This window comes from Dermochelys coriacea, chromosome 4, assembly GCF_009764565.3.
Source record: "Dermochelys coriacea isolate rDerCor1 chromosome 4, rDerCor1.pri.v4, whole genome shotgun sequence".
In the NCBI taxonomy this organism is placed as follows: Eukaryota; Metazoa; Chordata; order Testudines; family Dermochelyidae; genus Dermochelys; species Dermochelys coriacea.
The window spans coordinates 146146836-146174728 of NC_050071.1; the positions used below are offsets into that span (position 1 = coordinate 146146836).

The window sequence follows — 27893 nt, forward strand, 5'->3', positions numbered from 1 at the left end:
ACATCCTTCTTGTAGTGGGGGGCCCAAAACTGGACACAGTACTACAGATGAGGCCTCACCAATGTCGAATAGAGGGGAATGATCACGTCCCTCGATCTGCTGGCAATGCCCCTACTTATACAGCCCAAAATGCTGTTAGCCTTCTTGGCAACAAGGGCACACTGTTGACTCATATCCAGCTTCTCGTCCACTGTAACCCCTAGGTCCTTTTCTGCAGAACTGCTGCCGAGCCATTCGATCCCTCGTCTGTAGCGGTGCATGGGATTCTTCCGTCCTAAGTGCAGGACTCTGCACTTGTCCTTGTTGAACCTCATCAGATTGCTTTTGGCCCAATCCTCTAATTTGTCTAGGACCCTCTGTATCCTATCCCTACCCTCCAGCGTATCTACCTCTCCTCCCAGTTTAGTGTCATCTGCAAACTTGCTGAGGGTGCAATATTGAAGAAAACCGGCCCAAGGACTAACCCTTGGGGAACTCCACTTGATACCGGCTGCCAAGTAGACATGGAGCCATTGATCCCTACCCGTTGAGCCCGACAGTCTAGCCAGCTTTCTATCCACCTTATCGTCCATTCATCCAGCCCATACTTCTTTAACTTGCTGGCAAGAATACTGTGGGAGACTGTGTCAAAAGCTTTGCTAAAGTCAAGGAACAACACGTCCACTTTCTGTCCTAGCACTATGCCCATTCCTGGTCATCAGCCCTAAATTACCTCCCCCTGCACCGCATGTCCCCAGTGGAAAGTCAGTGCCCCAGCCGCAAGATGGGCCTGCGTCCCCTTGCAGCTGAGATCACTGACCCTGCCATGCAGTGGGAGAACCCCCTGGATCCCATTCAAAGCAGCTGCCCTCCCAGAGGCCAGCAGAGCTGGGCTTAGGCGGCAGCAGCAGGCTTAGGGAACAAGTGTCACTCGCCCCCACTTTTCATTTGCAGCCAGTTATTCAAAAGTGGGGGGGAGCTGGTGCCTCTGGAGTGCAATGGCCAGCTGCAGGAAGAGGAGGGGACGGGCTGCTCACTTCACCCAGAGGATGGAGTTAAAGCTCCAGGAAGACATGTCTATGCTCCTGGGCCCCAGCACACCCTGCGCCAGGCCCCACTCTCCTGCTCCAGGAAGGTCTGAGAGCCCTTGAGCAGCTGGGGAAGGAGCTGCTCCACAGGACAGAGCTCAGGTGCCAGGCAGAGAACAGACTGACCTCTTTCTTCACAGAGTTTTAAGAGGGTGGAACCTGCCCCCCCCCCCCCAAGGAGTGCATGAAGGAGGGACAGGGGAGCGCTCTCCTTCAGGCATTGCTTCTGTCCTCTGCCTGCGGAGACTCCCCCCAGAGCATGCCCTGCAGGAATCTTTCTCCAGCTGTTGGAAGTCACCCCCAAACCAGCCTGTCCAGCACTCCCCTGGTACCTCTGACCATCTAACAGCTCCAAATGAGGGGCCTGGAAGTTGAGGCATGAGCTCAAGCCTGGCTGAGGCGGTACGGGCACCGCTGTGGGAAGGCCAGAGGACTCAGAACAGGGATAGACACACTACAAAATAACTGGGGCCTGCAGCTAACGATGCTAAGACACCTGGAGCTCTCCGGGGGGGTCCAGGGAGCTCCCCATGCTCAGCCCTGTGGCACATCTCAGGACCGGCCAACTTCAGGCCCGGAACACTGAGCCCCATTGGTTAAAGCTTGGCCTGGAAGAGGAGCCACTCTCCCTGCCCTTCCCCCACCTCCCAAGAGAAGTCAGAAGGCTCCCCCCCAACCAGTGATCTCAAGCCCTCTGACCTGCCCATAATAGAGTCAGATTTATTTTTTGTAGCTGAGAAGAAACCCCCTTCCCCAGTTTAACACAAAAGCCCAAGTGGAGAAGGCAGGCCAGGCTGATGCTGAGTCCAGTCCCACATGGGGGTGGGTGCAGGGCAGCCCAGTTCCAGCTCTCCAATCCTGTCTGGCTAGCTGGAGGCAGGTCGGGTGTGATGCAGGGATACTCAGGCACTTACTGCTCCACCATGGGTAGCTGAGCACTGCCTGCCTGGGCTGGCACACACCGCGAAGGCCCCGCTGCATCTCAAGCATGCTGGTTCGGAGGCTCTGGGATCCCACTGCAGTGCTGTGAATCATGCAAAAAACGGCCATGCTGAGGTCACGTTCCCAATGGGCCCGAGCCCTGCGCACGCCACAGTCAGGAGGGTGAGGGGCCATCTCAGTGGCTCCCATCGCCCCGCGACGTCCCGTATTTCTCCGTGTATCTCCTGTGGGGCAGGAAGAGTTCATTAGTCAGGCAGCAGAGGGGTGAGGAGAGGGAGTGGATCGCCCCCAGGATGGCAGCTAGAGTGGCCTACTATTCACATCAGGAACTGGAAGCCAGAACTCCTAGGTTCTATTCATCGAATTGGGGGGAGCTGCCTCCCCGGCAAGAGCCCAGAGGACCTGGGTTCAGACACAGGCAGAAACCACCAAACTCAGCCTGGGGAAATAACCCAGACCCAGCACCATGTAACGGAGGGAAGGGACAGTGCCTCCATGGCTGAGGGTGACCCCTCCACCCTCTGCTCTGGGCCCCCTGAAGGCTAGATGGGATGGTGGCTCATCTGCTCTGACCTTCTGTAGAGCACATACCCCATGACCCCGCCCTGAGCCCCATCACTTGCGTCTGACTAAAGCGCAGAGACCAGGCACTTACCCTGCAGCACCGTGGTTCCTTGAGATGTGGCCACGACCCTCCTGCCGCCCCCTTGCACTCCAAAACCCAGATGGCTGAGGACTGCAAGAGCAGGAATGGGTCATGAGGAACCACTCCCTGGGGGGTAAGTCACCGCTCTCAGCTTTTCAGGTCTGTGTCAGCGTGGATCCCTCTGTGGGTGGCTGGCAAGCAGCATCCTCCCTGCATGATGAGCATGAGCCAGTCACACAGACAGTAGCTCTGCTCTCTGGAATACGGCCTGTGGCCAGCTGCCTTAGCAAGCGCACTGTGTTTAACCCAAGTCCGTGAGTTACTCCAGGTAGCTGCCTTGCAGCTCTCAGAGTGAAGCGGTCCGGAAGCTGCTGCCCGAGCCTGATAGAGAGTGCCTTGCCATCTGGTGAAAGAGTCTGTGCATGGTGTGTTCCACTTGGAGATGCTCTGTGATGCGGCCACAACAAGGCAGCCTGAAAGGCCTGAGCTGTTGGGTAACAGCACAGCTCTGGCAATGTCAAAGCATGCAGCTTCTGTCCACATGCACGGAGGGGGCACCAGGAAGACGACAGGTAGTAACGGACTGGGTTAGGTGGAATTCTGAGACCACCATAGGGTGGAACCTGGGGCACAGTTTCAGCACCACCATGTCCCTATGGAAGGATGTGGAAGGGCTTGGCTCTTGCTGATCTTCCAAGCTGAGGTGATGGCCAGACCATCTTGGTAGTCAGGTGGCAGAGGGAGCACTCCAATGGGGGCTCAGGAGAGGCTCCATGGGCTCAGCACAGCACTCAGGTCTGCTGTATTGATCTCAAGGTGTTCTAAACCCTCTCTGTCCAACATTAAAACTGACAAAGGTTCCCGGTTTACCTGGTTCCTTGACAGACACCCAAAGGCACTCGGTCTACAGCTGAACGTGTATTGCTCACACGCAAAAACAAGAAATGAAAACAAGCACTGGCACAGAGTGGAATCGAGAGATTATCCAAACCAAAACGTACTCATGCCTCTCGCCTCTTGGAGGCAAAACAGCAGTCTCTGGTTTTCCCCAACAACCTCTCTTTGAGGCAAAGGAAATGGTTAATTACACTAAGTCCTGAGGTATGAAGGGCAGTCACTACTCATGTTTTTGACAGACAGGCACAAGGTGATGAACAGACAGGTGGGTAAATACAGCTTTGGTTCACCTTCTGGAACGCTGCACAGCTGGGTGGTTCGGCACGGACGCTTTGGCTGGCAGGTCATTTGGCCCCTGGTTCACTTTCTGATCAGGGACATCATCTCCTTCACCGGGGCAGGGCTGTCTCATCTCCTGTGCTGATGCAGTGCAGCTGATACAGCATTTGATGAAAAGCTGACAGTGGGGCTAGAAGGATAGAAATCGTGGGGAAGGGAGACAGAAAAGATAGTTACCTGTTCCGTAACTGGTGTTCTTTGAGATGTGTTCCTCATGTCCATTCCATATTAGGTGTGTGCGCTCACCCCAGGCATTGGTTCTGGAAGTTTCTCCCTCAGCAGTATCTGTAGGGGAGTGGCAATCCACGCCTCATGCTTCAAGCCGGTACTGGGACGAGGAGCGGGACCTGGAGGTATCACAGGCCGGGTGTTAGGAGGATCTCCCCAAATACGGTGACACCCATCTTGGGGATCGCTGGCGGGGCCCACAGCACCGGTCCTCCAATCGTTGCCAGGATCTGTAACTGTGTTTCAGTGACGCGAAGGGCTGGTCCCGACGTTCCTGCTTGGGCGAGGGTGGACAGAAAGGTCCCAAGGCAGGCTTACCCTGAGTCTGGGCACTGCTGGCCCGGTGTGGGTGGCACCAGGAGTGTCAGGATCTCCTGCGCACCTGGACTGCTTCAGGCATCGACGGCACCTGAAGCTGATGAAGGCTCACCTTTGTGTCCCAGCTTCTAGGCAAGGAACAGGGTGGGCTGCATCACTCGACGTGAGCTGAGGTCTGACTTCCCGACAGGGCAGATGAGCCGCTAAGCATGGGTCTTAGCTCGCCCCCAGCCTTGCCCTTCCCCTTGTGGGGAGTAGGAGACCGCCCCCTACCGGCATTCTTCAACTTTTTGGCCGGGGCCATGGATGGGGATCGGTGCCGGCTCGTTGACAGCACTGGCAGGGCACTATGCACCGATGCCGTGGTGCAGGGTGCTGAGTCGGACCTTTACTCCAGGGCCAGAATGAGCACTTTGAGTCTGATCTCACGGTCTTTCCTAGTCCTAGGTTTAAAGGACTTGCAGACTCGACACTTACCACTTATGTGCCCTTCACCAAGGCACCTGATACAGGTATTATGCGGATCACTCATGGGCATGGGCCGTTTGCAGCCATTGCAGGGCTTAAAGCCTAGGGAGCAGGGCACTCCCCATCCCCCGGCTAAGTCCCTAAAGGGACTAACAAAACTCTAACTACTGCTAAGGGCTAACTAACAACTACCAACTATGCACACTCACTTTACAAGAACTCTAGTTCATACGAACGAAGCCTAAGCAATGCTAGTAAGAGAAGTGAACGTTCTGTGCACGGTCACTGGCAGCAAGAAGGAACTGAGGGTGGGGGGAGCCAGCCGCGCCCCTTATACCGCGCCATGCGGGTGCCACTCTAGAGGGCGCCAGAGCCAGTCCCCTATGGATACTGCTGAGGGAAAAACTTCCAGCACCAGTGCATGTGGTGAGCACACACACCTAATGTGGAATGGACATGAGCAAGCACTGGAAGAACAGGATCTTACATGCCTCTGCGGTGCTGGCAATGAGGAAGCCCCGCCGATGGCTGAGGACTGGATGTCGTGATGGTTCTCAGCGCCTTATGAGCTAGGCCTGATGGCCTTCCTCGTGAAAGGAAAATCCTTTGGTCTGGTCTACTCCCACTGTCTTGGGTTCGGGGAAAATGAGCTGAGCTATGCTGGGCCAAGGGGAGAGCTGCTGAGATTTTTCAGTTTTTTTTTTTAAGAACCCTAAAAAGGGGTAAGAAGGAGGCATAGTTCATCCTCTCATTATTTTGTCCACCAAATAGGCCTAATATCTGCCACACCAACTTTGGTCCATTAATTTCCAGACCCACATTTTCTTATTTATGGAGTCCAACCTCCCACAGTCCCTGATTCTCATCAGCAAGACTTGTTTTTTGGTTTGGACTAATTCAGTCTGTCTGGTTTTCTTGCACCTGTTTATAATATTTTCTATTGAAAATAACTTGATCTGCTTTCCATGGTTAATTCCCAGGCAAAATGTTACAGGTTATTGTGATGTCTTAGGAACTTTCACATACTTTTTTTTTTTTTTTTTTTAAAACAACTTAGCTAATAATTAGGGTAAATTTTTAGGCCCCATAATCACAACAGGTCCCACATGGGAGTCAGGTCTCTGACTGAAGGGCAAGCATGGAGGAGGCCCCTGGAGGAATTCTGATGCTGTAGGGTGGGAGAAGTCAGCATACAACTGTACCAAGGTGTGATGCGCAGATATTGCAGCAAGGTGAGAGTTAAATGTGAACGCTACATGTTTCAGCAGCAGAAGATAGTACAAGATCTTTGGCACAAAAGCTTCACCGAGTCAACATGACAGTGAGTTGCCCAACTGGAGAATTTCTTCCATTTCGAGGAATAAGCTTTCCTGGTGGAAGGTTTCTTGCTTTGCATAAAAATATCCTGGCAGCGACTGCACCCTGCAAGTTCAGTAGGGCTCGGCCAGCCAGCATCCAGGCCTTTTCAGTGCATCTCTGATCTTGGTTCTGAGCTATTATATGGATATTGGAGTATTGGGGGAGAGGAGGAGGGCACCCCGGACACCTGTAACAGGTCAGAGCCAAAACTCTCTTGGCCAGTAAGGGGATGATTATAGCCGTGTCCTGTCTGATCTTGCGTCAGAGAAGAAAGGCATCCAGCAGGGAATCTGGGCTCAGGCCTTTCCTGGAGCAGAAGTTCAGACCCTTGCTGTTGTGCTCTGTGGCCAAGAAGTGTATGGTGGGACTCTAGGATGGACTTCTGCAGTGACCACTCATGGTTGACCCCCCAGTCTGCTCAGGAAGTCAGCCAGGTCGTTGCTGACCCCTGGAAGGGGGACAGCCAGTGGGGTCGGCCCATGTTGATGGTACTATTCCTAGAGCTTGATGGCTTCTGGGATGATCGAGCACTGCCCAGATGTGCTGTCAGGATTGCATGATGGAGTTCAGCAGAACAAGCAGGAATGCTATATAGGCCCTCAGCTCCAGGACAGTCACAGGTAGGTTCAGGTCACTGTCCATGTGCCTTGCATCTGTGAGCACTGCAGCCTGTCCCTGACGCGTCCATGATAAGAGTTGTCAGGGAATGGCCAGAGAATGCCACCCCTTTTCTCAGGCTCCCCAGGTCTAGCTGCCAGGTGAGTTCCCCCAGGACTCTGAGAGACTATACCCACTTGTTCATGATGTCTGGATGGGGAATACATGGACCGCAGTCACAGCTGTGACGGTCATAGGTGGAGTCTGGCAAGTGGCATCACGTATGTGCATGTCAGCACGCGGCCCGAGAGTCCCAGACCCACATGCACTGTCGGTCTTGCCCGTAGATCATTTACTTCTGACTGAAGAAAGTGGAATCCATCCTCCAGCAGGTAGGCCTGGGCTGATCCGGAATCAGTAGGAGCTCCTGTGAACTCTATTGTCTGCGACAGTATGAGAAAAGGAGTCCTAGCTGAGAGAACAGGGAAAGGTTGTGTTGTAAGGCTGTTCCAGTCTCCTGCTGGGATCTGCCCATGACCAGCCAGTTGTCCAGGTATGAACAGAAATGGATTCCCTGTCTTCTTAAATGTGCCTCTACAGCAAGGTCTTTGGTGCACACTCAGCACCAGAGAGTCTGAAGGGCAGAACCCTGCACTGATAATGATCAGGCCCCATTGTGAATCTGAGGTATTTCCTGTGGGCTGGGTATAAACCCTGCAAATCAAGAGCTATGAACCAGTCTTGAGCTTGGAGAGAGATGATGATGGAGGCAGGTGTTACACTGTCTCAGGGTCAGGATGGGTATGTGTTCAGTCAGCGTCCTCAGGTCCAGGATTGGAAGACAACCTCCCTTCTCCTTTGGAGTGAGGAAATACCAGGAGCAGAAGCATCTTCTCCCAATCTTTGTTGGACCTTTGCCATGGCTTCTAGATGTAGCAACAAGGCTTCTTCCACTTGTAGCAGGCTCTCATGGAAGAGGGATGGGGTGGCCCCAGGCAAAGATCTGTAACATCCATTTATCTGATGTGATGGCAGACGATGCCAGGTGGAATGTGGCTAGGTGGCTTCTGAAGGTTGTGTTCTCTAGACCAGGTCCAGTGCAGCTCTCGACTGTCTTGTTGATCCGTTGAGGTGTGAAGAGGCGGATGCACTGCCGAGGAAAAGGAAGGTTGATGCCCATGTTGTATCTTGGGAGCTTCTTGGCATGACATTCCGACCGTATGGTGTGGCAAGACAGTGTGTGCTGCCGAGGCTGGGGATGCTACGGCCTGTTGAATGGAGGGGTGCAAGTCCTCAGAGAGTACAAGGTGGCTTTTGAGTCCTTCGGTGAGTGCAGAGGGCTCGCCCCCTGCTCGCTCAGCAGCCTGGAGCCTTCACAGGGTACATCCTCAATCGCAGCCTGGAGCCACAGTGCACTGTCTATGGTCACTGTGGTGCCCAATGACCTGACCATGGTGTCAGAAGCATCACCACCAGCTGCTTTACATCCTTGAGTTCTGCTCTGCTGTCATGAGGGTGCTGCCCTGTCCCATATCAGGAGATTGTATTTGGCCAGCAGGGCCTGACAGTTAGCCATGCGCAGCTGCAGCGAAGCTGGAGTATGACTTCTTCCCAAGCAGGTCGAGACATCTGGAGTCTTTGTGCTTTAGCTCAACCTCAACTTCTCTTGCCTAGCAATACAACAAAGGACGCTGGGTCAGCTGAGTGTACGAGAACTCAAATCCCACGGAGGCCAGTACCTGGGACTTCGTCTCAACTCACTTCACCATTAGCTTCTCTGTGGCAGACGCCAGCCACAGCCCATTAGCTGGGTCCAGCAGTCCCTCCTGTTGGCTGGGAGGTGATCCTGCTGAACCAGAAGCCAAGAGGAGCTCAAACAGCTTGTGAGATTTCTCCAATTTGCCAAGGGTCTCAGCAACACTCACAAGGAGCTCCCAGAACAATTTAAAGTCACCCAGTGCCGGAATCAGTGCTGACAACACTGGTGATAACGGGAGAGATCTTCAGTGCTGAGATGGGGTTTCGCGCTGCCCTTCCCCTGGAGTTGGCTGTTCCTGGTATTCAAGTGTCAATGGCCTGCTGGAAGGAGGGAGAGAGAGATCGATCTCTTCCTTTTCCTCAGTGGTGGAGACTGGCTTCTTGATGCTGGCGACGGTGGTCCCCAGCACCACAGAGGGCCAAAACAACATGCCACAGGAGTACAATCGACTCTCTGGGTGGCTCAGGTGCTTCTCCAGAGCCAGGCTCTGTGCTGGCTGGACCTCCATCTCCCCAGCCCTTGATCTCGCATGGGGCTTGGAGGCTTTGCATTCTATCCTTATGGGAAGATACCAAGCTCCTTCTTCATTTCTGCCTCACTGCTCAGAGCAGTCCCTCTTGCTCCCTGACTTTGACCCCAGAGGTGCTGGTGCCAACTTCGACATGGACACTGAGGCTGGCTTCAATGCCAGTGTCTTGACGGATCCTTCCTCAGTGCTGGGTTCTCAATGCTCCCCTGCAGCACTGCCTGCATCTGTCCGAGATGGTGATGCTGCTGCTGGAACTTGTTTCCTAGGGCTCTGACAAGACCTTCAGGGACTGTTCCACCTCACACATGGACTGTCTCATACCTCACACAGTCTGGCAGAGAAGGCCAAGCACAGTGAATACTCAATTCCCTCAGGTAAGAGACACACACTGCGTCCGTCCTTCAGGGAAATGAGTCCAGTGAAGGATGGACAGGGCTGGAAACCCACAGGGCAGAGTCTACTATAAGGAGCCTGTATGGACTGGTCTGACCACTGGAATTCAGTCCCGATGGTGGGATCGATTCATGGCTGACAAACAGTCGATCAGAAGTGATTCTGAGGATTTTGATAAAGTTTAGCCTGAGCTGAGAACTACAGGTTCCATGTCAGTGCCAAGGGCGGTAAGAGGGAATTGAGGGTCATGGCTGCCCCACCTTTCATGCATTGTATGGGAGAGCAAGGCAGCAGAGGGCTCATGACAGCCAGGGCAGACACAGCTAATCCAAAAAGCCTCCGGTCCAGTGTGCATGAGGACCATGCTCACCAACAGCAGACTCCATGCTGACACACACTGAAGAACTAGTGCGGGCTGAAGTGCATGTTCCAGAAAGGCAGACCCCCAGACATACCCGAAGGTTTGGCTCCCACGGCAGTCCTCTTAAAAACCTTGGGCTCTTTGGCCTGCCTATGTGGAATCCCTCCGCTTCCCCCACGAGCCTGGTGTTGTAATGCCAGTACTCCCAGGGGACAGAAGACAGAGGTTCATGTCAGCCCAGGTCACACTGCACTCTAGCTCTGCAAGCAAAACAACATGGTCATTAGCTCTGGGTGCTCTGAGGAGAGTGCTGGGATACATGCTCTGAAAGAACTGGAGAAGCCCCATTGTACCAATCAGTCAAATTCTCCACAGGGAAAGCCTCATCCCTCAGCTCTATCTGCACCTGCTTTCTTTCATCCCTGAGACATGGAGAATCCACCACTGCCCCAGGAGTCTGTTCCAACTGTTAATCACCTGCACGGGCCCCAATTCTAATTGGAATAGGTCTGGCTTTGACTTCCAGTGTGGGTCTTGTTCTGCCTCTCTTTGCTAGATTAAAGAGCCTTTAGTCCCCAGGATTTTCTCTCAGTGAAATCAAGTCACCTCCCAGTCTCCTTTTCACTCAGCTAAGCAGAATGAGCTTGTAAGTCTCTGGCTGCCAGGCATTTTCTCCACCCGCCAACCCTTACCCTGGCTCCTTTCTGTATCGTCTCCAGTTTTCCAACACCCTTGTTTAAAATGTTGCCCCAGAGCTGGGGCTGTGTTTTTGCACTAGCTGCACCAGTGCCGCATGGACAGGAGAATCCCCACTCTACTCCTATGCATACTCAGGGCTCCCCAGGTTTGCATTCCCCAGGACCTCATTAGCCAATTTTGCCACACACTGGGCGCTAATTTTCTCATGAGAATGTTGTGCAGTACTAAGCCAAATGCCTTAAAGTCTAGGCACATTACAGGTACACAGTTACCTTTATCAACCACACTCGTCATCCCAAAGAATTAAATCAGGCTTGACAAGCCCCATTTGCAATAAAACCACATGAACTGGCATTAATTATATGCCTATCCTTTAATTTACTGATTGAGTACAGCAGGGAGTGGACAGCAGAGGGGGAGGGATAGCTCAGTGGTTTGAGCATTGACCTGCTAAACCCAGGCTTGAGAGTTCAATCCTTAAGGGGGCCATTTAGGGATCTGGGGCAAAAATTGGGGATTGGTCCTGCTTTGAACAGGAGGTTGGACTAGATGACCTCCTGAGGTCCCTTCCAACCCTGATATTCTATGATTCTAACCCTATGTCCAGTCCAGGCAGACGGCCCAAGGCTCCGGAGTGGTAACGAACTGGGGAGAGCTGCCCCAGAACCACGAGAGGGTCACATGCTGAAAAAGGAGCCAAATCCAGCCATGTTTCCCTGCCTACTTTGTGCACAGCTCGGTGCTGTTACCCACCATCCTGTGCTGGGAGCAGGGTTCAGATGGGCATCAGCACCCTTGCCCGGAGCAGGGCACAGCATACAGATACAGCCCCGGGAATGCCAACCACCCTTGCTGTGACCATGGCAGAGGCAGGGGTCCTGAGACGCAGAAGGGACTCACCTCCTGGCGTAGGCATACAGCACATGTTTCCGCTCCTGCAGGGACAAATGCCTCTCCACAGGGGACTTCGCAAAGAGCTTCATAGATGGCTGGGGGAAGAGAGCATTCAGGAAGCAGCCACACTGAAGGGCCAGGCAAGTTGCCAAGCGCCCGCCCATCCCCACCCACCTTATCCTGACCTCAGCGCCCACACCTCTCACTGAGAGAGTCTGTGCTAGAGGCTGCAGAAGACTCCAGTCCCATTAGTATCACAGGCCAGAGCTTGGGTGACCACAGCCAAACCAGCCCACGGTGCCCAGCTCTCCACTCTCTCGGCCATGAGTTCGGTCTAGCGAGGGAGAGGCAGCCCATCAGCCCTGTTCCTGGCGCTGACTTGTCTCCTTCCTCAGCAGTCCCAGCTCTCTCAAACCCCAGCCACCAGCTCTTGGGGGCAGGCCCCGGGGCAGCCCTGAGAGGGCCTGTGGCCAGTGGGTTCAGCCTCCCCAGGTCCCCCTCTCGATGTCCCGCCAGCAGGCACCTTGGAGGAGGATGAAGTTGCAGGGCACTGAGGGCTGGAGGCCACTGGAGTCTGGGACGTAGACGGAGCAAGCAGGCCGGTCTCCGGCTCCTTGTCCTCAGGGAGGAGGGGCACCCGGCCCTCCAGGAGGTTGGCGATAGTAGTGTCCACGCAGTTGGTCTGGGCTGTGGGGACACAGGGGCTCAGTTAGAAGGGGAGCTGCTGCTGAAGCTAAGGTACCTGTGCAGGGGTTCTCCATGTCCCAACAAGCCCCACAGTCCAGCAGTCCCCAGGCCTTCACGCCGGGTGTTGGGGAGCTCTGTGACAGAAGGATATGAAAGGCAGCAACCAGCCTCTGCCCCACAAGATCTGCACGAAGGTCCCAGGTACACGCTTACCCAGGTCTCTCCTGATGGTTCCCAGAGACACATGTGGGAGCACTTCCTTGACCCGCTGGGCCATCTCCGTGATCCGCACATCCTCAGAAGCAAGAGGCCCGACACCAGCCAGGCTGGGAGATGCCCTGGGCCTGGCAACCAAGGGCTGGCTTGAGACTGCAAGAGTAAGAACAGAGGGTATGAATAGGCAGCCCAGGGGAGAATGCAGGGCCCCAAGCTAGGCTGGCCAGGGGAGCGATGACCCACTGGCGTCTCTAGCTCCTACAGGCTCAATGAGGGGACTCCCCCCACCTCAGCCCTTATCCCAGTCTGGAGCAGGCAGGCTAGGGTAACATCCTTTCCCAGGAGTGCCTCCTGCTTCCCCAGGGCGGGGACTGGCACTGGAGGACCATGTCCTTTTCCCTCCCCCAGGTGTGAAGCTTTAAAGCAGAACTGGGGCAGCCACCAAGGCAGAGAGTGGGAAGCACGAGTGGCTTTGCCGGAGCCCAAGCACATGCTCCACAGCAAGGAAGGCAGACACACACCTGGGGCAAGGAGGTGAGGCGGGGTATCTCTCAACCTCTTCATATGCTCGGCTTTATCCGCTGCAGTGAGTCGCGTAGAAACCACGCCCAGCTCCACAGCCAAGAGCTACAGAAAACACACAAGAGAGAGTCAGCAGAGTCACACACCCAGGGCAACAAGATCCAGGGATTGGTGCGTGCCCAGGTGTAAAGTCTGAGGCCATTTTCTGCAGCCACATTAGGACAGGAGCTAAAAAGCAGAAAGTCACATGCTCCCATTCCTTCTAAATTACATTAAAACAATGAATTTTGGGGCAGTTAAGAATGCAGTGCTCCTGTCCTAATAGGACCCATCACCACCAGATAAAGAAACAGATCTTAAGATGTTTTAAAAAAAATTTGTTTTGCATTCTGTCTGACAAGGAATCACTTATCAACAGTTAAAAGAAAAGGAGTACTTGTGGCACCTTAGAGACTAACACATTTATTTGAGCATAAGCTTTCATGAGCTACAGCTCACTTCATCGGATGCATTTGAGCTTATGCTCAAATAAATGTGTTAAATGTGTTAAGTCTCTAAGGTGCCACAAGTACTCCTTTTCTTTTTGCGAATACAGACTAACATGGCTGCTACTCTGAAACTTATCAACAGTTGTGATAGCGAAATCCCTACTTCTTTATTGTTATGCCTTTATGGTCCCCACTTCTCTACTGTTTATCTGTAGGGTCTCTGTCTGGTTTTTTGATTGTTTCTGTGTGTCTCGTGACTAATTTTGCAAGATTTAAATCAACTAAGGTGATGGGGTACGATTGGTTAAACAATTGTTTCTCAATATGCTAGGATTGGTCAAAAAATTATTTTGTAGTACTTTAGTTTAAAATGATTGGTTAAGGTATAGCTAACCAGGACTCAAGTTTAACTAACTGGGGTCCAAAAGGAAATTCTTTGGAACCTACTTCAGATACAGTCCAAGATTAGAGCTGCCAGACCTCAACACCCTGCCAACTATATTGTGCAGAAGCTGGCGTCCCAGGACCAGTGGTTCTCAACCTTTCCAGACTACTGCACCCCTTTCGGGAGTCGGATTTGTCTTGTGTATCCCCAAGTTTCACATAACTTAACTACTTGCCTACAAAATCAGACATTAAAATACAAAAGTGTCACAGCACACTATTATTGAAAAATTGCTGACTCTCTCATTTTTTCTGTATGAAATTTTAGTTTGTATTGACTTTGCTAGTGCTTTTATGGAAGCCTTTTGTAAAACAAGGCACATATCTAGATGAGTTGATGTATCCCCTGGAAGACCTGTGTACCCCCATGGGTACACGTACCCCTGGTTGAGAACCACTGCCCTGGACAATCTGATCCTGACTGACGACCAGGAAAAATTTGCCTGCCTTATTGAGAGTGGTGAGCATTGTATGCTTAGAACGTGTATTCTCTTTTGGTAACTGTTAATAAATAGAGTTTAAGGATATTATTATATTATTGTGTAGGGAGCTTTTGCTGGTAAAAGGCCTGCAAACCGGCAGAAGAATATGCCCTGAGCCCTAGGAACTGGGAAAGGGTAGGTACCTTTCATCCAGAGCTGTAGGAACTGGGAAAGGGAGGGGTGCCTAAATTAACTGGGTTATGCCTTGAGCCCACGGAAGGGTAAAGGTGGGGTGTCCTAGAGCGTGCAGGTAACAGGGAGATCGCCACAAACAAATACTGGCACTTTGTTGGCTATTGGTGCCAGACAGCACCACCCTGCATTTGACAGATTATTAGAAATCCTTGCTACCACCATAGCAGTGTCACGTGCCAGCTCTCTCCGTGCTCTGGGATGGAGGTGATCTGGTCTTCCGCAGCATCAGCACACTAAGTTCTGAGCTTCGCTTTCCCCTCGGCTGTGGTAAATTCCATTTCTATATCCTCATTCTCATTAGCCAGCCTGCCCTGGCCACTGAAGTTAGCTCCCCCTTGAGCTGTGGAGGGGCAAATAAATAGCAGGCCATGAAGGATATGGCAAATTGGGGGGTAACAAATATGGGCCCAAAGATATCCACTCCATCCAGACACACCTTGGCCCCTCCCTGAAGATGCTCTCTGTCCCCAAAACAGGCACTGCTCACATCCACTGATTCAGTCCCAACCCTCCTCTAGGACGCCCTGCAACTGCAGCAGCCCCAGCTCTCCCTCCCCCAGGCCCCTCCTACCTCCTGAACTCGGAGCGCAAACTCCTCATTCACCTCATCAGCTTGTCTGAAGACAGGCGGCATCCACCTGATGGGAGACAAAGGCATTGGGCTGACTGCTCCTGGCGTGGCTGAGAGCCTGGGCACCAGGGCCCTTCCCTGAGTCCACCCATGAAACTGAGCTCCCCTGGCCCAGCAACAGGACCATGCTCCAGGGGTAGCAATGTGAACAAGCGGTGTGGCAGAAGAGGGAAGTGGATGGGGGGGGGGACCTACCAGGGGAGGAATTGGGCCCATTCGATTTAGTCTCTGCGTTAGTGATCCGGAAAAGGGGCATCAGTGGCCTGTTAATGTGGTTCCCAGATGGGGAGGAGCTGCTGCCCCAGTGAGGGCAGCAAGAATACAGAGGCACCCAGGTCAGACACAAGATGTGGGCAGGAAAACTACTATGTGCATCACAGTCTTGGGGAAAAGGACACAGCCTATCCCCAGGCTCCCTTCTGGGAGGGACTCAACAGGGACCCTTTCCTCAGCCTAGGGAAGGAGAGATCCCCCACAGATCCGGCTCTCCTTCTCTTTAGCTTGCACTGCCACAATGAGGGAGAAGGGGACAGAGGGGAAGAGCCCAGCAAGTGGCCCTGTTCAGGTACTGTGCCCTCAAGATGCTGCGCTCTGGCAAGCAGCAGGGGAGATTTTGCTCACTGATACCCCAAACTGAGCTGCATGCTGTAATACGGACATGCTGAGCCGCTCTGCCCGCCGAGGGTGGAAGGAGAACAGCTTAAGCCCTGGGATTCACAGGGAAAGAGGCCCAGCCTGCATTGCTCAAACGAGGGAAGAAGGGGAGGGTCAGAAGAAGCCTTCCAGCAGGGAGAGGGATCGACTTGAGGGAAAGGCTGAGCCAGTTGCAGGGAACCACCGAAGCGCAGAGGAGGCAGGAGCCAACAAGGGAAATACAGCAGAGAAACGTGGGGAAAAGGGCCCGGGGAGACCAAGGCACCCCTCACCGGTACTGGATCCCTCTCCCTCTGACAGGGGACAAACCCCACTCAGGAACCAGGAGCCCAGAAAGAGCTCCTCCCACATCAGGAACCTGGAGAGCAGAAAAACTGGCACTCGGCACCAAGCTGAACAGCCTAGGACCAAGGACCAAGGCCCAGGGCCAGCAGCACTGATAGCACTGTGCCAGGAGTGGACACAGCAGGGTCTCTCGGCAGAGCTGAGTGAGGGAAACACAGCAGGGCCCTGCCCCACCCCCCTCCCCAAAGGAGAGCGAGAGATAGTACCTTACTTGATAAACTGTGAAGGGAACAAAGAAGGTCCAGAGCAGCTCTGTGATCCAGGAGGAGTCGGCCACACTCTGGAGAAGAGAGCACAATGAAACTACGGCTGGGGACAGAGCTGAACACAGCCAGTGAGACAGGGGCAGCCATGGACATGCCCAAAGGAAGGAAGAGGAGCACAGCAAAGACCTGCCCTGAGGCAAATCCAGGCAGGCTGCTTTCTCACCAGGCAGAACTAAGAGGGACTGAGTCAGCTGGGGATGTGGATAATGACAGGGAGACCTACAGAGGACTAGCACCAACTGATTACATAGCTCCAGGGCTTGCCCCCCTCCTACATCAGAGCAGACATCCCCCTGTAACTGAGAAGGAGAACCTGCTCTCAGATGAAAGACTGGTAATGGCTTCAGGCCTGTGGACCATGAACAATTTTCTGGACTCACAGGAAGGCCCTACTCTCTTGGCCAGAATCTTAGTAAGGAAGCATGTTGGACTCGGCGACCTTGCTTGGATCTGTTTTGGGCAGTAGGATGCCTATTACACAGACAATTTATAGCTAAGGAGCACCTGGACCAGACAAAACCTGAAGATTTTCCAGATCTGTCAAGACATTGTGAGAGAAGTAGGTTGTATGGGAATTCAGACTTTAAACTTATTTTTATTTCTTAAACAGATTTCACTGAGAGATTTTAAAGTTACTTCTCTATCAAGATGAAACTTTCAAAGATAAAGTGTTTGATTTACAACGTAATTCCTACATATATAGATTATTAAATTGTTGATTGAGAGAGTAATAAAAAAATTTGACCAAAAGATGTCCAACTTATTTTTAATGTTGCTAATGGATGAATGCTGAGTGGCTGGTTGTTACTAGGACTCTCCAATCAGAGACTTTTTTTAAATTTTTTGGTCAAATTTTCCATACACCGGTGACAATGTCATCTCAAGACTTTTTCATTCCAGTAAAATCATGTCATCTTCCCCACCAAGTAGTCCTATTTTTGATATTTTGGAGGATCAGATTTATAGTCTCTATGGTACGCAAATCACTGAATATTGTGACTTATGTCACATCAATCAAGAGGCCATACTAGACAGAGACAAGCCTCTCCCTGCACTCAAAGGAGACCCCCACTAGCAAGAAGCAATGTGCCAGCAGCATCTGTCTGGCTCCGGGACTGCTGCTCCATTACCTTAAGAATTTCCCTTTTCTCTTTTGTTTATATTAAATGGGAGGTGTCCCAACCTTTATATTCCCTAATTTTAAACTGCCACAGGGTGTCCAAGTCCACTGGGGGAAGCAACAATGGTCCTCAGTTTCAGACACCCATCAAAGTGTAAAAAGAAAAGGAGTACTTGTGGCACCTTAGAGACTAACAAATTTATTAGAGCATAAGCTTTCGTGAGCTACAGCTCACTTCATCGGATGCATTTGGTGGAAAAAACAGAGGAGAGATTTATATACACACACACAGAGAACATGAAACAATGGGTTTATCATACACACTGTAAGGAGAGTGATCACTTAAGATAAGCCATCACCAGCAGCATGGGGGGGAAAGGAGGAAAACCTTTCATGGTGACAAGCAAGGTAGGCTAATTCCAGCAGTTAACAAGAATATCAGAGGAACAGTGGCGGGTGGGGTGGGGGGGAGAAATACCATGGGGAAATAGTTTTACTTTGTGTAATGACTCATCCATTCCCAGTCTCTATTCAAGCCTAAGTTAATTGTATCCAGTTTGCAAATTAATTCCTATTCCGCAGTCTCTCGTTGGAGTCTGTTTTTGAAGCTTTTTTGTTGAAGTATAGCCACTCTTAGGTCTGTGATCGAGTGACCAGAGAGATTGAAGTGTTCTCCAACTGGTTTTTGAATGTTATAATTCTTGACGTCTGATTTGTGTCCATTCATTCTTTTACGTAGAGACCGTCCAGTTTGGCCAATGTACATGGCAGAGGAGCATTGCTGGCACATGATGGCATATATCACATTGGTAGATGCGCAGGTGAACGAGCCTCTGATAGTGTGGCTGATGTGATTAGGCCCTATGATGGTATCCCCTGAATAGATATGTGGACAGAGTTGGCAACGAGCTTTGTTGCAAGGATAGGTTCCTGGGTTAGTGGTTCTGGTGTGTGGTTGCTGGTGAGTATTTGCTTCAGATTGGGGGGCTGTCTGTAAGCAAGGACTGGTCTGTCTCCCAAGATCTGTGAGAGTGATGGCTCGTCCTTCAGGATAGGTTGTAGATCCTTGATGATGCGTTGGAGAGGTTTTAGTTGGGGGCTGAAGGTGATGGCTAGTGGCGTTCTGTTATTTTCTTTGTTGGGCCTGTCCTGTAGTAGGTGACTTCTGGGTACTCTTCTGGCTCTGTCAATCTGTTTCTTCACTTCAGCAGGTGGGTACTGTAGTTGTAGGAATGCATGATAGAGATCTTGTAGGTGTTTGTCTCTGTCTGAGGGGTTGGAGCAAATGCGGTTATATCGTAGCGCTTGGCTGTAGACAATGGATCGAGTGGTATGATCTGGATGAAAGCTAGAGGCATGTAGGTAGGAATAGCCGTCAGTAGGTTTCCGATATAGGGTGGTGTTTATGTGACCATCGCTTATTAGCACCGTAGTGTCCAGGAAGTGGATCTCTTGTGTGGACTGGTCCAGGCTGAGGTTGATGGTGGGATGGAAATTGTTGAAATCATGGTGGAATTCCTCAAGAGCTTCTTTTCCATGGGTCCAGATGATGAAGATGTCATCAATGTAGCGCAAGTAGAGTAGGGGCATTAGGGGACGAGAGCTGAGGAAGCGTTGTTCTAAGTCAGCCATAAAAATGTTGGCATACTGTGGGGCCATGCGGGTACCCATCGCAGTGCCACTGATTTGAAGGTATACATTGTCACCAACCACTCGATCCATTGTCTACAGCCAAGCGCTACGATATAACCGCATTTGCTCCAACCCCTCAGACAGAGACAAACACCTACAAGATCTCTATCATGCATTCCTACAACTACAATACCCACCTGCTGAAGTGAAGAAACAGATTGACAGAGCCAGAAGAGTACCCAGAAGTCACCTACTACAGGACAGGCCCAACAAAGAAAACAACAGAACGCCACTAGCCATCACCTTCAGCCCCCAACTAAAACTTCTCCAACGCATCATCAAGGATCTACAACCTATCCTGAAGGACGACCCATCACTCTCACAGATCTTGGGAGACAGACCAGTCCTTGCTTACAGACAGCCCCCCAATCTGAAGCAAATACTCATCAGCAACCACACACCACACACCAGAACCACTAACCCAGGAACCTATCCTTGCAACAAAGCCCGTTGCCAACTCTGTCCACATATCTATTCAGGGGATACCATCATAGGGCCTAATCACATCAGTCACACTATCAGAGGCTCGTTCACCTGCGTATCTACCAATGTGATATATGCCATCATGTGCCAGCAATGCCCCTCTGCCATGTACATTGGCCAAACTGGACAGTCTCTACGTAAAAGAATGAATGGACACAAATCAGACGTCAAGAATTATAACATTCAAAAACCAGTTGGAGAACACTTCAATCTCTCTGGTCACTCGATCACAGACCTAAGAGTGGCTATACTTTAACAAAAAAGCTTCAAAAACAGACTCCAACGAGAGACTGCTGAATTGGAATTAATTTGCAAACTGGATACAATTAACTTAGGCTTGAATAGAGACTGGGAATGGATGAGTCATTACACAAAGTAATACTAATAAATAAATAAATAAAAAAACTAATAAATTTGTTAGTCTCTAAGGTGCCACAAGTACTCCTTTTCTTTTTGCGAATACAGACTAACACGGCTGCTACTCTGAAACCTACACAAAGTAAAACTATTTCCCCATGGTATTTCTCCCTCCCACCCCAACCCCCACTGTTCCTCTGATATTCTTGTTAACTGCTGGAATTAGCCTACCTTGCTTGTCACCATGAAAGGTTTTCCTCCTTTCCCCCCCTGCTGCTGGTGATGGCTTATCTTAAGTGATCACTCTCCTTACAGTGTGTATGATAAACCCATTGTTTCATGTTCTCTGTGTGTGTGTATATAAATCTCTCCTCTGTTTTTTCCACCAAATGCATCCGATGAAGTGAGCTGTAGCTCACGAAAGCTTATGCTCTAATAAATTTGTTAGTCTCTAAGGTGCCACAAGTACTCCTTTTCTTTTTGCGAATACAGACTAACACGGCTGCTACTCTGAAACCATCAAAGTGTGTCCTACAGTCTGTGTTTAGAAGCCCTAAAAAAATTACTGCCAGGTGTGACTTTTGGCATATAAGACTGGTCAAACTTCCGCTCGTCACAGAGTTTCGCTGGAATCTGTTATAAACTATCTGTTGGAGGGTGGGGTAGAAGGGTCTTAGTGCCACAACACAAGAACTGAAAGCCAAGAAAGTAGCTTTGTAATTGGCTCTGAAACTGTGGTTTAAACATTCGATAATTTGATTTCAGTATTAAAATATGTAACACTCCCAAATTATAAATTTGATTAACTGCTAAAATTCCTTAGTTCGGGTTTATGAACAAATGGACAGCTGCCTCCATAGATTCCTTCTTGGGCTTTATAAAGGTGGATTATTTGTTGTATTAATCTGGTGATGCAACTAATCTGGTGATGTAACTGAAATCCTGTATTGAAAGTACGTGGTTGATTTGATAGTTATATTGTTTTATTTGTAGATTAGTTTAGCAGTATTAACAGAAGCTTAGCTGAGCTGATATTTTCTGGATTTTGTTTAATAGTTTTAATAATATTTATGGAACTGATACGGAGTCACATTTCTTTCAATCAGCACCATAGGTCCAGACCTTTTGAGGACTGCATGGATAATAGCTGGTCAATGTTAGTCCCTAAACAGCTCCCCTCAATTAGCCTTTGGTTCTCACAGCCTGGCATTGTGTGGCTAGAACTCCTGGAACTTCCTTGGTTATCCTGACAGCCAGTGACAACCCCTGGATGAGAGAGACTTATGTAGGGTGGCGGCCTTTTCTCTATTATTTCTTGGTGTCTGTCCCTTTGCTTTCCTTATTTTCTACTCTCAGTTGTGGGTCTAATGGGTGTCAGGGAAGACAAGCTGCTCTGACAACACACTTTCCAGGTGCAGTCCCTGCCTGCTTCATAGGCCTCACCTGACCCGGCTGCTGAGTGAGGGAATCTACACTTGTGTGACTGACCTGAGCTTTGGAGAAGGGTGTCCTTGCTTGCCCAAGAGAGGATGCTAGCTCTGGCTCCATGTGACAGTTGTATAACGACCCATCCACATCTGCCCATTACAGAGCAACTCCTTCCTGTCCCTCACCCCACCATTTTATCGCTGCCTCTATCTGTTCAATCAGTTTCCCTCAACTCAAGCCCGAAGTCACAGCTTCAGCGTTTTGGTTGCAACCCATTTAACGGTGTCACTGTCAACATATTAACACTAGCATCCAAGAGGAGAACCGAGATGTGCTTCATGTGCAAGCCTAGACCTCGGCAGACCTGAGTTAGCTCCCTGTGTGCCCGGAGGCGAGTCACATAGTCCCTCGGGGATAACTGCACTTCCTGATCTCGTGGGGTATTGTGAGAATAAGTGTGCCAAAACTGGTGGGGTGCTGAGATACTAGTGATGGGGCCCAGAAAAGAGCCTTGCCTAGGCAGGTCGATAGATTACAAATGTACTAATATTGCCATTGGAACTTAAGAGATGTGTGAGAGGCAAAGCTGAGGTCAGTGACATTCCCTGGGCGGAAGCAGAGCGCCTGCCTCACATGGCCACTGAGAAGTTTGACTCGGCAAGAAAGAACCCCAAAGCACAGCAGTGGCCACAGGGCGCAAAGTAAGGGCGATAGTAACCCTCTAGCCATGACCTCCCCCTAAGCTGCACACATCCATTATGGGCTAGGGGCTCTTTGCCCCATACCTCTAGACTCACCACAGCAAGTAAGGGCCTCTGAACTTGCAGAGCCATCGGCTGAATCATATCCAGGATTGAGAATGGCCAGGAGCTGAAAATGAAACATCCCAGCGATTAACAAGGGCCACAGAGATGGGATAAAGCTGTCCTGTCCCCAGGAACATCCCCCACCGCCACTACCTGAAGCGAAGAAGGCCGACTCGGCCATTAGTGGCTGCCTCCTCTGGGAACAGCAGCAGAGGTGGATTCCCCCCATGGGACGAATACACCTTCAGGGAATCCACCAGCTCTGCCCGGCTCCCCACCGCCCCCAGCTCCATGAATCCCCGTGACCAACAGATGAAACCTGGTGTGCCATTCAGTGCAGGCTGCAAGAGAAGAGCAAGGGCAAATTAGTGACCCCCACCCAGTCTCCCTGCTAAGACTCCAGCCTGCTGGTCAATTTGGGTCCTGGCTGCCTGAGAGCCTCTTCCCTCCCCGGACACTGCAACAGCAGCTGGGTGTCCTCTGAACAACCCCCAGCTGTGAATGGGAGAAGAGGGTCTTTGGTTACAAGATTTGTCACCCACCCCCAAAGAGTGTTGCCCTTTAGGACTGCACAAAGTACAAGTCCTCCTAGGGCAGAGTGTTTATTAGCGCTATCGATTAATCGCAGTTAACTCACGCGATTAACTAAAAAAATAATTCCAATTAAAAAAATTCATCACGATTAATCACAGTTTTAATCACATTATTAAACAATAGAATACCAACTGAAATTTATTAAATATTTTGGATGTTTTTCTACATTCTCATATATAAATGTATTCTGTGTTGTAACTGAAATCAAAGTGTGTATTATTTTTTATTATGAATATTAACACTGTAAAAATGATAAAAAAATAGTATTTTTCAATTCACCTCATATTGTACTGCAATCTCTGTCATGAAATTACAAGTTACAAATGTAGATTTTCTTGTTATTACATAACTGCACTCAAAACCAGAACAAAGTAAAACTTCAGAACCTACAAGTTCACTCAGTACTACTACTTGTTCAGCCAATTGCTAAAACAAGCAAGTTGTTCACATTTACAGGAAATAATGCTGCCCTCTTCTTATTTACAATGTCACCAGAAAGTGAAAACAGGCATTTGCATGGCATTTTTGTGGCTGGTATTACAAGGTATTTACGTGCCAGATATGTAAAAATTGGTATGCCCCTTCATGCTTCGGCCACCATTCCAGAGGATATGCTTCCATGCTGATGCTTGTTAAAAAAAATGTGTTAATTAAATTTGTGACTGAATCCCTTGGGGAAGAATCATATGTCCCCTGCTCTGTTTTTTTTTTTTCCACATTCCACCATATATTTCATTTTATAGCAGTCTTGGATGATGACCCAGCATGTTGTTTATTTTAAGAACACCTTCATTGCAGATTTCACAAAATGCAGAGAAGGTATCAATGTAAGATTTCTAAAGATAGCGTGACAAAGCTCTGTCCTTGTCTCCGTGGGTCCCGCGTTTCCTGGCAGATTTTGCTAGCCTCAGAGGTTCACTGTGACCCTCCACGTAACCCTTCTTTCTCTAGAGACAAGGGTCACAGTCTACTGAGCCATTTTCATCATAAGCCAGTGAGGGAGGTGAGGAGAAGTTATCCTTCCTCGCACTGTCGCTGTTGTCTCCCAGACTCAGTGATTAAACAGGGGGCAAAGGTGGGGGGGGAAGCCCGGGCCAACCCTCTACTCTGGGTCCAGCCCAGGGACCCTAATAGTATCAGCTATGGTAGCTGACCTTTTAGAAACATGACATGTACAATTCCCTGGGCTACTTCCCCCACAGAAGCCCTCACTTCCTCAAGCTCCACTTCACCCTTACCTCAGGGCCTCCTTCCTTGTGCCTGATATGGTGTGTACTACTCAGCCTCTCCAACCGCGCAACTTCTTCCCACAGCTCCTGACATGCACCCCCACCTGACTAACTGGGAGGCTTTTAACTAGTTTCAGCCAGCCCCTGATTGGCTTCAGGTGTCCCAATCAACCTAGCCTTCTCCCTGCCTTCTGGAAAGTTCTTAATTGGCCCCAGGTGTCTTAATTGACCTGGAGCAGCTGGCATTTCACTTAACCTGGTACCAGGGATTTGTTTAGCCTGGAGCTAATAAATCTATCTCCCACTACTTTTCTATAACCATCTGGCCTTGCCCCGTCACATATCCCCACCCCTGCTCAACACCATAGAATTGGGCAATTTGGGATGCCAGGCAGTATGCTCTTGACAGACCATCAACGTTGCCATGATGGCACCCAGCCCTGTGCTGTATGCGGAACTGGAATGGTTGGAGGGATAAGAACCACCTGGTGACCCTTGCATTCTTTTCCTTATTCCGCTGCATCCACTGGAGAGGTGCATGGTCCATCTCAAGAATAAATCGCCGGCCTAAGAGGTAATAACACAGTGTCTCCATAGCCCATTTGACAGCAAGGCAAATTCTCTCTCAACTACTGCGTATTTCTGTTCTCTTGGGAGAAGCGTTCTGCTTAGGTAGAGGAATGGGTATTCCTCTTCTCCCACCATTTGCGACAGAACTGCTCCCAACCCCTCCTCGGAAGCGTCTGTTTGTAAGATAAATTCCCTGTTGAAGTCCAGGGCTATGAGTACAGGGTCATTACAGAGGGCCGTGCGAAGGTCTGTAAATGCCCCCTCTGCTGCGTTGGTCCACTTTACCATGTCTGGACCTCGGGCCTTCACCAGGTCTATTAGGGGACTTGCCCTAGTGGTGAAGTAAGGAATAAACTGTCGGTAGTAGCCTATCACGCCTAGGAACTCACAGACCTGCTTCTTTCGGGTCAGACTGGGTCAATTTTGAATTGCCTCTAGCTTATTCGTTTGGGGCTTCACTATGTCCCTTCCCACAATATATCCCAGGTACCTAGCCTCTGCTAGCCCTATGGCGCATTTAGCGGGATTAGCAATGAGGCCAGCCCATCTTAAGGTGCCCAGTACTGCCTCAACTTTCTCCAAGTGGGTTCCCCAGTCTGGCGTAAGAATGATGACATCATCTAGGTATGCAGCTGCATAACTAGTATAGGGGCGCAGCAGCTTATCCATGAGGCACTGGAATGTGACTGGGGCCCCATGTAGTCCAAAAGGGAGGACGGTGTACCGAAATAGCCCATCCAGGGTGGAGAATGCTGTCTTTTCTTTAGCTTCTTTGATCAGAGGAATCTGCCAGTACCCTTTTGTCAGATCCAGTGTAGTCAAGAATCGGGCACTACCCAGTCGGTCAACCAGTTCATTGATGCGTGGTATGCATCAAACTGGGATATTTCATTCAGTCGGCGAAAGTCATTACAGAATCTCATGGTACCGTCAGGTTTAGGCACTAGAACAATTGGACTGGACCACTGACTGTAAGATTCTTCAATAACCCCTAATTCTAACATTTTCTTTACTTCGGCCTTGATTTCCTCTCTTTTGGCCGCTGGGATTCAATAGGGTTTCAATGCTACCTTGGCTCCGGGGATCGTGTGGATATGGTGATAGGTCTCAGTCGTCTGCCTTGGTTTTGTAGAGAACACATCTCTGTTGCGATTAATCATGTTGGCTGCCTCGATCTTTTGGATTGGCGTCAAGTCGGATGATATCCTCACTTGCTCGTGTAAGTTATCCTCCTAGGGAAGGGTCTCCTTCATGACTAAGCATGCCTCTCAATTGTGCCAAGGTTTTAGAAAATCGAGGTGGTAAATTTGCTCCGATTTCCGGCGGCCTGGCTGCCGCACCTTACAGTTCACCTCTCCCACGGCTTCAATTATTTCGTAGGGTCTCTGCCACTGGGCCAACAGTTTACTTTCTGCTGTGGGCACCAGTACCATCACTTGATCCCCTGGTTGGAACCATCGAAGCTTCACTTGGTGGCTATAATGGGTTCGTTGGATCTCCTGTGCTCTCTCCAAGTGTTCCCGTACAATGGGCGTAACTTGGGCAATCTGAACTCTCATCTGCAGCACATGCTCAACTATGTTTCTTCTGGGATTTGGCTCCTCTTCCCAGGGTTCTCTGGCTATATCCAATATGCCCCCAGGGTGGCGCCCATATAGTAGTTCGAATGGAGAGAAACCCGTGGAGGCTTGCGGAACTTCCCAGATGGCGAACATGAGGTAAGGCAATAGGATATCCCAAACTTTCCCATCCCGGCTCACCACTTTCCTGATCATGGCCTTGAGGGTCCTTTTGAACCTTTCCACAAGGCCATCTGTTTGCGGGTGGTATATAGAGGTCCGTAGGGCTTGTACATGGAGCAATGAACAGAGATCTTTCATCAACTTGGACATGAAAGGTGTCCCTTGATCAGTCAATATCTCCTTGGGTAGCCCAACCCGGGCAAAGATCTGTACTAGCTCCGTAGCTATTGTCTTGGAAGCTGTGTTGCGTGGGGGAACAGCTTCCGGGTACCGGGTTGTATAGTCCAGTACAACAAGCACATGTTGGTGGCCCTGAGCTGTCTTCTCTAGGGGCCCTACTAGATCCATGGCTATCCGTTCGAAAGGAACCTCTATTATTGGAAGAGGTATCAAAGGAGCCCACAAGTGCGGGCGAGGGCTATGTAACTGACACTCTGGACAAGAGGTGCAGTATCGCTGTACATCTTCATGTACTCTCGGCCAGAAGAACCTCCGCAGGATCCATGCCTGGGTTTTCTCTACCCCTAGGTGTCCTCCAAACAGATGACTGTGGGCGAGACTCAATATGGCTTTTTGATGTTTTCATGGCACCAGAAGTTGTTGTATCTCTTGCTCCTGCATTTGCACCACGCGGTACAGGAGATCTTTCTTCACTATAAAGTAAGGTCCGGGACCCCGGACCTTCCCATCCACGGGTATCCGATCGATTTCGGCCACCTCTTTCCTGGCGTTATCGTATCTGGGGTCCTCCGCCTGGTCCCGCCCAAAAGTCTCTCTCCCAGGACTAACCTGCCCAAGCTCCCAGGGGCCGGCTTCTTCCAACGACTCGCTGCCGTCATGGCTGGGGGCAGCTTCTGGCTCACCTTCTGTGGTGGAAGTTTCTCTGTTGGCTGCTCACATCCATCTGCCTACTAGGGAGGTCTTCTGGCCTTGGGTCAGGATCTGGGTTCCCAAGGCCTTCGCGGCCTTCCTCTCTTTTTTTGTCTTTCGGGGGGCTGAGAACAGATCCTGAGAAATCTCAGCGAACATCGGGGGTTGACATTCCCCCAGTGAAGAGTCACTGTCCTCAGGGTCCCCACTTCCCTCCAGCCTCTCCAGGGGGAGTAAATTATCAAACCCTGGAGAGTCCCTCCCAATGACTAGAGGATATGGGAGTTTAGGAATTATGCCCATGGTCACCTCAATGGGGTTTCCCTGAACCTCTATCTCCACTGGGATGGTGGGGTAATGGCTCATGGCCCCATGCACGCACATCACTGCTACGCATTTGGCTTGTAGCAGCTGACTATTTTTTACCAGCTTACCTGATATGAGGGTGATAGCACTCCCAGAGTCCACAAGCGCTATAGTTTCTGCTCCATTTATCCTCACTGGTCTGATGTAATTATGCGGTGCTAATGCAACCCCCGCGAGGTGGATAAGGGAGCATGGGACCTCCCAATCCCC

At 50.6% G+C, this 27893-nt stretch overlaps 1 protein-coding gene across 11 annotated transcripts in view; it reads right to left on the reverse strand.

Annotated features, from left to right (window-relative positions):
- Positions 1–1769: 1769 nt before the first annotated feature.
- Positions 1770–27893, reverse strand: part of AUP1 (AUP1 lipid droplet regulating VLDL assembly factor) — a 30581-nt gene continuing 4457 nt past the window's right edge. For 4 of the 11 annotated variants that reach the window (XM_038399277.2, XM_043512932.1, XM_043512938.1 and 1 more), the window contains 9 exons: positions 22466–22653; positions 22304–22376; positions 16367–16440; positions 15102–15168; positions 12921–13026; positions 12397–12552; positions 12020–12183; positions 11503–11591; positions 1770–2233 (listed from right to left, as the gene is read on the reverse strand). In XM_038399277.2, coding sequence (XP_038255205.1) covers positions 2185–2233; positions 11503–11591; positions 12020–12183; positions 12397–12552; positions 12921–13026; positions 15102–15168; positions 16367–16440; positions 22304–22376; positions 22466–22653 — 966 coding nt within the window. In that variant the 3' untranslated portion in view covers positions 1770–2184. Of the gene's footprint in view, positions 2234–6788; positions 10164–11502; positions 11592–12019; positions 12184–12396; positions 12553–12920; positions 13027–15101; positions 15169–16366; positions 16441–22303; positions 22377–22465; positions 22654–27893 lie in introns of those variants that run through there. The other 7 variants (XM_043512934.1, XM_043512933.1, XM_043512936.1 and 4 more) reach the window with 4 other exon arrangements.